This window comes from Populus nigra, chromosome 2 (assembly GCF_951802175.1).
Source record: "Populus nigra chromosome 2, ddPopNigr1.1, whole genome shotgun sequence".
Lineage (NCBI taxonomy): Eukaryota > Viridiplantae > Streptophyta > Magnoliopsida > Malpighiales > Salicaceae > Populus > Populus nigra.
In genome coordinates, this window is record NC_084853.1 from 46,443,115 (window position 1) to 46,453,792 (window position 10,678).

General features: G+C 34.6%; 1 protein-coding gene across 2 annotated transcripts; it reads right to left on the reverse strand.

Annotated features, from left to right (window-relative positions):
* Positions 1–4,073: 4,073 nt before the first annotated feature.
* On the reverse strand, positions 4,074–6,791 carry LOC133681590 (probable 1-acyl-sn-glycerol-3-phosphate acyltransferase 4). 2 transcript variants are annotated; one of them, XM_062104676.1, is made up of 4 exons: positions 6,605–6,791; positions 5,209–5,825; positions 4,936–5,066; positions 4,074–4,595 (listed from the first exon to the last, which is right to left on the reverse strand). In XM_062104676.1, the coding sequence occupies exons 2-4, from the start codon at positions 5,781–5,783 to the stop codon at positions 4,183–4,185; spliced, it is 1,119 nt and encodes a 372-aa protein (XP_061960660.1). In that variant the 5' UTR covers positions 5,784–5,825; positions 6,605–6,791; the 3' UTR covers positions 4,074–4,182. The 2 variants fall into 2 exon arrangements, with proteins under 2 accessions (XP_061960660.1, XP_061960659.1); XM_062104675.1 differs by having other exon boundaries at positions 5,209–5,841; positions 6,605–6,790.
* Positions 6,792–10,678: the final 3,887 nt, after the last annotated feature.

The window sequence follows — 10,678 nt, forward strand, 5'->3', positions numbered from 1 at the left end:
GGTTCTTCTCCTCATCGATGGCATGTGCTATTATTTTACCCAATCAAAGTACTAATTTAGATTTGATTGCCTTTTCTGTTTCGTCCTTTCTTTTCGTGCCTCGATTTCAAGATTTTAGGTTCTTTTCCCCATTGATGGCATGTGCTGTTATTACCCAATAAAAGTACTAATTTAGATTTGATTGCCTTTTCTATTTCGTCCTTTCTTTTCGTGACTTCACATTATGATTTTTTTTTGTTTTTGTTTTTGTTTTTGGAGAAACTCTTTGTGTGTGTGAACTAGTTGTGTAATGTAATGCTATGAAATTCCAATCAGTTCACATATATTATACGTGAGATTTTTTTTTTTTTTATCTAGATTGACTTATTAACATGTAATCCAAACTTTAAACTGGATCGTGGAGTACACTAGATCTCTTAATTATGCTTCCAATTTAATTAATAGTTAAATTTTTATAATTAGTTTTTTTCCAGCTCTAATTCTATACGTAAAATAAGGTTTGTTTTCCCACCCAATCGTGCTCTCTAAATTTACGTGATATACATGATAAGATTTTAATTAGATCATGCTCCACGTACGTATTTATAATTGCATTTGCAGTGATGTGGTTTGTTGCCTGGTTAGTCTTTTTCCCCAGTAAGACCGCCCATTTCTTTTCGAGATCATGGTCTAACGTGGGGTGATGGGTTCTTTTTTGGTAGAACTGATTCTCGATCTGCTGAAGCTTTTACCTAATTAACATGCATGCCGAGCAATTCATGAATAAAATAAATAAATAAATCCATGTTGAGTCAAGTGATCAACCAGGTGCCTGCAATATGGTTTGATGATCAGAAATTAAATTGTTAGACAACTCATTGATCAATCTGACAGCAATATATATATATATATATAGTCCCTAAGAAATAAAAATAAAAATTATTTCAGAACAGAAGTTAGATTTAAAGAATTTGCAGAATCAAACACTAATTACAAAGTACCAGGCACAACTCAAATTGTTTTATTTTAATGAATCTATGTTTTGTTATTGGCATGCTAAGTTACAATTTTTTTGATGAAGGAGAACCTGTTTGTTTTTATGATGGAAAAATATTTTTGAAAAAAATTGAATTTTTTTTGTTTTAAATTATTAATTTTTAAGTGTGTTTAGATTGTTTTCAAGTGTAGATATCAAAATAAATTTTAAAAAAGAAAAAAATATATATTATTTTTTACATTTCAAAACAAAAATACTTTAAAAATCAATCATTATCATAATACAAAATACTAAATACTAAATGTACTCTAAATATTCGGATGTACAGTCAAATTGCTTTTCTTAAAAAAAAAATGATAAAAGATATCCATAGTCAACTTGCTTGCCTGCCTTGTATGAATATAAGTGATTTGCCTCTTCTATGCGTCTAGTTTTTGCAGTTTATACTAATTTCACGTCATCCACTTCTTATTCAGCCGAAGGAGCTAGGGCCTTGCTCCATTAAAACATGATCAAAGCACACGAACAATGAAGCTAGCTAGAGCTACTAATTGACTGGAAAGAAGCAAATGTTCACTGGCAATAAGGGAAGCCTGACTGGCAACAAGGGAAGCCTGACTGGCAACGGGTCTCGAAGAGGGGCAGTAGAAAAATGATTCAGAAAATAAGAAACCATTGCTTTGGCTGAAGCTGAAAGAGTATCGAGTCACATGAGAACCAGCTGGTATCACCCCCTAGACAAAAAGAATCAGATCAGAAATAATTGGCTCGTTTTGAACATCGAAGCATAAAAATTGCTGAAGGTTAACCCGTCACGTGGCAAACATCAGCACTCCTTCCCACTCTCACACGTCCTAAGGCCAAGGCAGTTAACATGCATGTGCTAGCTTCCACTTCATCCCAGGAACAAGCTCACTAAATCATCCCTCCCCATATTTTATTCAAGCTCTGCTAGATTATTTACCAACTTCATATAAAAAATAAAATAAAAATGTGTTTTGATTGAAAAAACGTAAAATAAAATGTTTCTGGATGGTCCCAGCTGAGGATTGAAACACTATCGTCTATAACAGAAATTACTTGACAATTAGTGTATAAACTAACCTGTTTTATTATCTTTGATTCCATGCTCACACTCAATTTGTAGTTTTCATGTTCTAAATAGGCTTGGAGCTCGAAACTCGTCATTGTAACACGACCCCGTCAATTAGTGACAAGCAAGTACAAGCCGGTATCGACCATCATAATCGCTCAATGTCCACATTCCACTCACAAGATATGGTCAGCAATAAATCTCTCCGTTCTTTTCCATTCAACGTAATGATAAAAAACCTGTACGTGGTAGCTTGAATGGAGTGAACTATCTTGTCGGCCAAGAGATCATAAAGCCTTTCAGTTCACACAACATCAATGTACATGTTTGTTTGCTTGCTTTGACACAAAGACACAACAACACGTAACCTTGTGTCACATACTAGCTATTTCATCACACGATAGACCTTTGCCCACCAAAAACGTGTATCCACAGCTCAATCAGGCAAACAATTGTATTTTTAAAATGATTTTGGTTTTTGATCTATTAATTAGAGAGCTTCAGCTATAAGTCTAAAGCAGGAAAAAAGACGGCCTATGTATGAACCAATATAATGTGATTAGTTAGAGAGAAGATGGCTCGTCACCTAACAGGTTAGAAATTCTTGTTGAAAGGTCGCATCGCATCACAGTTTCATATGAAACCTAACACACGGACACAAATTTTATATGGTTGAAATAGTTCCAACCAAATGTTTCGAATTTACCAGATACTGATTTGTCATTCAGGTGAATCTGGTGACTCTGAACCACTTCCCTTCTCTTTTTGCTTACTTCTGTTGACAAGATCAAATGTTGTTGATCTACAAATGACAAAAGGCATATCGACTGCAACTGTCTTTATCATGTACAGCGATGGCATCTAGGACCCCTTTTTTTGGAATGTTTTCATGTCTATTCAATATGCAGATGGTAAGGAATTGACAAATTGCGGTAAGAGGTAGAAGATGAGTAGAGAAACGGTAAGCACAAGATATGGGCAGGTAATGCAGCATTGAATCGTCATGATAACACAGGCATCCTAAGCTGTGCCCACTTGTTTCTCTATTGAAGCAAATCCTAGTAATGTCACCACTTTTTTTTCCCATTTTAGTTCAACAATCAATGGATTGAATTGCACAACAAAAAATTCATCTTCTCTAAGCTTCAAACCCTCCAGTGCAAATCAGTTTATTTTTCCTTTTTCTAAACCCCGAACAGATTTCTTTCAAAAGAAACCGCAATTCATCTAAAAGTTTGGAAATGGTGTGCTTGGCAGGACACGAATTTCACGGCACCAAGAGAAAAAAAAAAAAAAGCGCACTCAGAGAGAGAGAGAGAGAGAGATTTGATGGGCTGGGCGGGAGAGGTCAGGGCTTTGCTAATTCTTACTGGACCTGGGTGAAAGATAGCATACCTAGTATTGGGCTAGACAAGACTTGAATCCACATCTTGCGTGTGAATCTAAGATAGCCCAAATCCAGCCCAACGAATCCGATGTATTGGCGATTCTTTATAGCACAGAAGCTGCAAGCTAGCAACTTCGGAGTAGGATGGTTGTCACTGAGATGAGATCCTTTTCTGAGAACTCTAATGCAGAAAGCGAGTATGAGACATAGACAGGGAACGTAACCTGACCGAGAACTGACACCTAGGAAGTAGAGAGAGAACCTGAGTGTATGAAATCAAGTTACACAGCCCACAAAAGCACTAGCGAGCTGACTCTTAGTGAGAACTTGAGCGGATAGGGCTGGTTCTTTACAGCACGGAAGTGCAAGCTAGCATAGAACTTGAGAGCTGACTCTTGGTGGGGACTAGAGCTGACAGCTAACCCAGCCTAATAGCGAGGGTTGCTATGCTCCATCTTAACATTTTACATCGCATAACACCACGGTTTTCAGGGCATTCAAGTGATGAAGCATTTCTATGCTTCATGTCAAAACATTTTGGCGGTAAACTTGCATTCTTTAAAACCTAGGCAGCAAACAGTTCTGTCATGGTGCTCAAATAATATATCAGAACAGTATACTGAAATAGAACATTTGATCATATTGCTTCTATGTTCACAAGAGACCTTAACTGTAAGTCTGACCATCTTCTATAGCAAAACTATTAATTTCTTGCACTAAGCAATGCTATATTAAATTCATAATGGGTAGTGGCCGGAATTTAAAGTGAGTAGCTGAAGCAAGGTAGGCACATGCTAAACTCGCATATGTTTTGAACCAAACGGATGAAAAAAATGTAAGGTAAATGAACAATGCAGTCAATAAAATTACCACAGTGAAATTTACCAAGCATTTCAGTGTAGAAAGTTCTTGTTCAGTTCCTTCGTTAGGGAAATGGCCTCGAGCTTTGAAGTCTAAAAGCAAATGATCCTTGAGCTGGAACCTATCCATTAACCATGTAGCAGCCTCGGCATCAGAAGCTGGGATATCCTTAACAGGGATACGCTGGACATGAATGTGAACTTCTGAAGGATCTGTCCCAAATACGTTGTCCAGAAAGGTAGGCAATTGGTGCTTATATGCGATACTGACATCATAAACTGCAGCATAGGAAACATGATTAAGTATATAGTAACTTGCAGAAGGAGCCATAAAAAGAGAGGAAAAAACTGAATTCTTCTCATCAAGCAATAAAGTTCATGATGTTGGGATGAACTTAATAGATTTCCAGAACTGATGAGGTAATACTTAGCAGCAGTGATGCACTGATAGTGAGACAGGCTGCTTTTTAAAACAGTATGGAATCAAATCAAATATATATATATATATATATATATATATATATATATATATTTTCTTGAGAGAGTGAAAGCCACACATTATATTATCAAAAGCATATGATCACCGCACTGACAGGAAAAAAAATTATTTGAAAAGAACCTGCATCCAAGGAATTCTGTAGAACTTCCAAGCATACACAAAAACCCCTTGTTTTAGGAAGTAGAACATTTGCCAGCACAGGAAGTCCAACTTCACCGGCAAACTTTTGGCTCTTCTGGCATTTCTCTTCACTGCCAAATATTAAAAAAAGGAGATCCCGCCAATTACTCTGTAAGATATCTGATTTTAGTAGCCAAATATCTTTGATAAAAATTAAGCTTAATGTTATGAGTAAATATGCCTGCATAAAGAATACATAGGAGATTAAAGTACCTGAAATCAGTTCCTTCGGGGAAAAGTGCTAGCCACAAGGGATCTCGAGAATCCTTGAAAGTCGAAAGCATTTGACGCATGGCAGGTTCATCAACTTCCCACTTCCTCTCAACTGAAATGAACTCCAAAATATGGAATCCCCACCCAAAGACAGGTAGTTTCATCAAGCTGCTCTTGAGGATATACTTGATGTAGCCCAGGCATCCCTTCCGCAATGCTAAGTTCCACAAGTACATCCAATCAACCTCAGTTCTGTGATTAGCAATTATCAAAACACGTTCCTTAGGCGGAACTAAATCTCCAGAAAATACAACTTTGGTCCCATTTATCTTTTCAAATAGAAAGGGCCACAAAGCTAGCCAAAGAGCAAAGAGGAAGGATGTTGCTTTTCTACAATAGTGTATGCTGAAAAATCGCATCAAGACAGCTGCAACAGGTGCAAAATACACTACAAACATAAAAGCAGTAGAAAGATACACCAACAAACATATAATACCCCTTATCAACCTAAAAGGAGTTAAAGGGTAAAGCTTTAGTCTATCATCGGATTTGAGAGGCTTGAAAGTTTCTTCCATCTCCTTTCCAGATTCAATAGCAACCACCTCCTCCAATGCCAGCTGCAATACAATGTGCCTGAAGAATCATTTGAGAAATTCCTCAACCTCATTATTTTACAAAGAACAAGCTAAAAATCCAAATGAGAACAAAATATAGAAAAAAAATGCACGAGCACATAACACCATGGTGCTAATCATTGTCAAACAGCCAACTGGAATTAAAAAATGAACACAAGAGCTCCAGTTCACAGGTCAATCCATGGTAAAGTCACAAACAAGATTGCATGCTTTCTTCAATTGGGTGGCGCACCCATCCTTTCCCCAAAAACTGGAAGACTTAATGCGATTCAGCCCCACTGTGTGAGGATTTCATAGAAGTAAAGGTTGCTATACATAACAAATAATGGTTGACTCTAAACATCCTAAGTAGTAATTACCTACAATTCCCACTGTATGACATTCATAAGTTAATCTCGGCCATCAAGCTATAGCCCTTCAATTAAAACTACAATTAGCATAGACAATTATATTCACAATTCCAGTGTAAGACATTCTATCCAGTCCTGATTTTCATAAACAACACAATTGCCTTTTTGGTTAAGCTAAGCAAGCACCTACTCATTCTCTAAACCTCAAAACCGATAGATTCACATTCCTAAGACTAAGACAATATCGTTCATAATTAAATTGGAACCTAAACATCAAAAATCATAAATTCCATCAATTCAAACACGAAGACACCCCATTCTTAGCTTAAATAGTTCGAATCTGAAAGAGCAGCATAAAATTAAGAAAACGATCTGTGAATTGAAGTAAAACCGAATTTAACGATGAGTTACCTGGTCTCTGTATGGAGAGGGACAGAGTCAAAGAGTTTTAACTAGACTGAGTTGTTATCGAGAAGAAGATAAAAATAAGAGAAGTGCACGCGAAACAGAGAGGGCAGAGCCAATAAAATAGGAAGAATTTTGGCATCTAGATTCGTAAAGATCGGCCAGAGGATAATCCCACCGCATCGCATCAGTTTATTAAAGAGGTGTGCGGTATTTTTAAAGTATTTTTTATTTTAAAATATATTAAAATAATATTTTGGTTTTTTTGTTTTTGATGTTAATCTATTAAAATAATTTAAAAACAAAAAAAATAAATTTTACACGATCCAAACACAATATTAAATAAGGTTTGTTTAAAAATATAGTAAAAATTAAGGATATTAATTACAATTTATCTTTATGCAAAAACCTCACTTATAGAAGTTTTAGATGTTCTTGTTTTCTTAATTTAATTTAATGTTAGGTCAGATGTCAATCTATTTTAATTTTTTTAAGAAAAAATCTTGTTTTAAAAAAAATTAAATTAAATTGATCTGATTACGATGAGTGATTTTATAATGTTTAAAGTTTAATTAGTAATATTATATTAATTTTTTTAAAAATAATTAGAATAACTAGAAGATAAAAATTATAGTAAGATATATCTTTATTATTTTAGATGAGATGTGAATTTTATATTTTTTTTAATCTTTGTGATTGTCTATATTTTTCTTGAGATAAATTTTAAATGATAACTGATAAAATATTATTAATTATTTTCATAAATAAAATTAAATATAAATATAGTACTTAGCAGCTAGTATTCCAACCCCAGCAGTTTCGTTTGGGAACATTAAAAAAAAAAACAAAAAACAAAGTGTCGGGGGTTAATTACCAACCAAAGAGCTTGCGTGGTAATTAAATTGTCCAGGCAGATATTTGTGTTTCTGTTTCTAGAAACGGCAACGGGTCAACTAAGCGTGCTTTATTTTATGGACCATTTTATCTTATGGCTACGAATTTCGGTTTGTATAATGGTACGGATGGTCAGGCAGCCGCCAGATTTCCTGATTCCTGCTCTGATTTGCTTCCAGGATGGGCTTCATTTGAATTAGCTAATCTCATAGGTGACGAGTCCCTGCCTCCAGATTTCTTTTTGTTTTAAAATATATTAAAATAATAATTTTATTTTTAATATCAGTATATTAAAATATTTAATTTTAAAAAAATAAAAATATAATTGCATTGTAAAAATAAAAATACCAAGAACAAAGAAAAATAGAAAATGAATGGAATGATAATGAATAAATAAACAAGGGAGCTTTGGAAGGACCGAAAATGGAACGAAAGAAGTGTTTTGTAAAGGTAAATAAAGGAGAAAGATAGCAATAGATAAATTATGTGGTTTTTACAGCTAAATTTGATTTTACAGCTCAGCGGATTTATGCAGCAGATACGGTGTTAGTAAATTAATACCACATGCTTAAATGAATCTTCAGTTTCGAGGTGAGTAAAAATGTTGGGTTGAAAGATTTTCTTCTCATTTCATGTTCTTATCGATCTTTCCAAGGTAGTCTTTTCCTCGATCTTTCCAGACATGAAAAAAAAAATCTAGAAGCCTCCTATTTTCTTGTTTGAATTCTCCCAGACACTATGCAAGTTGCGAGTATTTTTGTAGTTCAGCACTTAAAAAAATAAAAAAAATATAACAAAATACAAAAAATATATAGAAAAGTAGAACATTTTAGAGAGTCGTTGATCATATATTCAACTCGCGAGTCACAAATATCATTCATAACTCTCTCAGCTACTAAAAATAGATATTTACCATTGAAAGTATATTAACGAGTTGAACCCAATAATGACAAGAAAGGTCATGAACGATGATCGATGTGGGTCACACAAGTCGTTTAAATGTATCAAAACTCATTTGTCTTTCAAATAGCTCATGTGACACTTTGGATCAGTGTTGGTGACCTTCTTTGATTTTTTTATTTGTCTCGTCGAGATCTCTCTAACAATATCAATAATGTCGTTACTAGAGTTTTGATATGTCTCCAAGATGTTCTTTTACTTTTTTTTTCTCTCCTTTATCTCATTAGGAGTTCCAAGAATGGTAGGGAAGAGTGACAAAAAAAATACCTTGAAGGCATATTGAAGCTCTGATAGTGACACCACTAGTACTATTAAAAAGATCTTGACGAGATAAATCCCAAAACACCATAAAAGGATATAACAGGATATTAACGATGACCTGAGTGTGTCGCGTACGTCATTCGAAGGTAAATGAGTCTCGATACATTTAGATTACTCGTGTAGTTCACTCCGGTAACTGTTTGTGATCTTTTTTTCATGTCTTTAAATTTATCTCGTTGATATCTTTCAAATGGTATAGATAGTGTCATCGTCAGAGTTTCGATGTGTTTATAGAGTTTTTTATTTCTTATGATTTTCTCTCTCTTCTTTTTATTATTAATTGTGCCAACTTATTTTTAGAGTTTGAAAGAGTTGCAAATAATTACAACTTGTGGATCTCATATATTATATGTGATTTTCTTTATTTTTCTATATGTTTTTTGTATTGTATTGGTTTATCCAAAAAATTTTCTCAAAAGTGCTAAAAACCAAAAAAAAATCCTGCAGGCTGCTTAGTCAAATTAAAGAATGATGTGTACCGACGAGGTTTGGAGAAGAATTCTATAGATTTTACTATTTTAGGCCTTTTTCATATCCAACCGACGAGGTTGGTTGGTAATCTTATGTTAATGAAAGGGATTTTTTAATATTTAAGTAAGTAAAAATATAGGATAAATGTAAACTTTTATAAATAGAGACATAAATGCAAGACAACATAATATTTTTTTTAAGAATTGACAGCTTGTGTCTTTAGGATAAAGGTGTGATAATGTGTGATTTCCTCTTTTTTTTTGAGAAAAAAATAATAAAAAAAAAAGCATGTAAAACTTATTTTTGATGATGGCTTTTTATATATTAAAGGGATTGTAAATTAAAAAAAAAAAAAAGTCAACACATCAATCACCAGACAGGCAGGAAGTTCGGTCAATCAGTCGGTCAGTCGCTCAATCCACCCGAGGCAAGGGATCAGACACCAATCTCTCAAATATCCTAATCTATGGGCAATTATATGAGAGATTAACCCGTAATGATGGTGGTTTTTTATTTAAGATAAAAATCTTGCTATGTTAACAGCTTGCCAAGTGTAAGCGTGACAACCACCATCGTGCGAGACCATTCCTTAGGCTAGGCTTACCCGGATGCTAGATCCGAGTCGAGTTCCCACACAAGTGCAATGCTACTCGTCTCTTGGATAAATTGGGCCTTCGAGAAAGGAATGCTAGTTGGGCCTCTTCGAGTCCCCTCGGGGTTTGTGCGTTCTTTATGGGCTCTACCATTTCCCTATCCGGGCGTGGAAGTCCTGGATGTAGAGGTTGACCATCTTAATATTGGGCCCAATCTCGGGTTCTTGCGTGTGCATAGCTTGGGCTCAAAAAAGATGGCAGGTGTGGGCTTGTCATATACACTGTTTTGTCACATTTCATCTACCGTTTGATTAAGTTAAAATGGTCACATAAAATTCAAAATCATTTATGCATTTCGTCCTATTTGGAAATGCATCCCAAACGAGTTCACAAAACCTTTTTTTTTTTTAAATAAATTATTTTTGAAGTTTTTTTTAATAGTTTTGATGTGAAAAATTAATTTTAAAAAATAAAAATATATTATTTTGATATATTTTTTAAAAAAACATTTTTTTAAAAAAATCATTACAACAAATCTAAGCTGTCTCTTAGTGTGAAATCACGATGATTTTTTTTAGTTTTCTAATTCACACCTCATTGTGAAAGCAATAGATTTCAGTCATGGAATCACCATTTGAGAACCAATAGCACCTAGGGTGGATTAATCGTGGCTTACAGTTGGCTCATTTTCTACTGTGCTCCCGTAAGGACAAAGCATGACATTGACCACAGCAATTTCTAAAGCAAGATCGAGAAGTTGGACTTTGAACTTGTCTCGGACATAAGAAGCTTCCCTGCATTTGGAAACGATAAAGCATCTGGTGGATTGTTCAAGGGATTG

Excerpts from the sequence above, each read along its gene's own strand:
- LOC133681590 (XM_062104676.1), bottom strand. The coding sequence starts at position 5,783 with ATGGAAGAAACTTTCAAGCCTCTCAAATCCGATGATAGACTAAAGCTT. Across the intron at positions 5,067-5,208 it reads CCCGAAGGAACTGATTTCAG|TGAAGAGAAATGCCAGAAGA; the intron begins GTACTTTAATCT and ends AATATTTGGCAG. Across the intron at positions 4,596-4,935 it reads ACAGAATTCCTTGGATGCAG|TTTATGATGTCAGTATCGCA; the intron begins GTTCTTTTCAAA and ends CCTATGCTGCAG.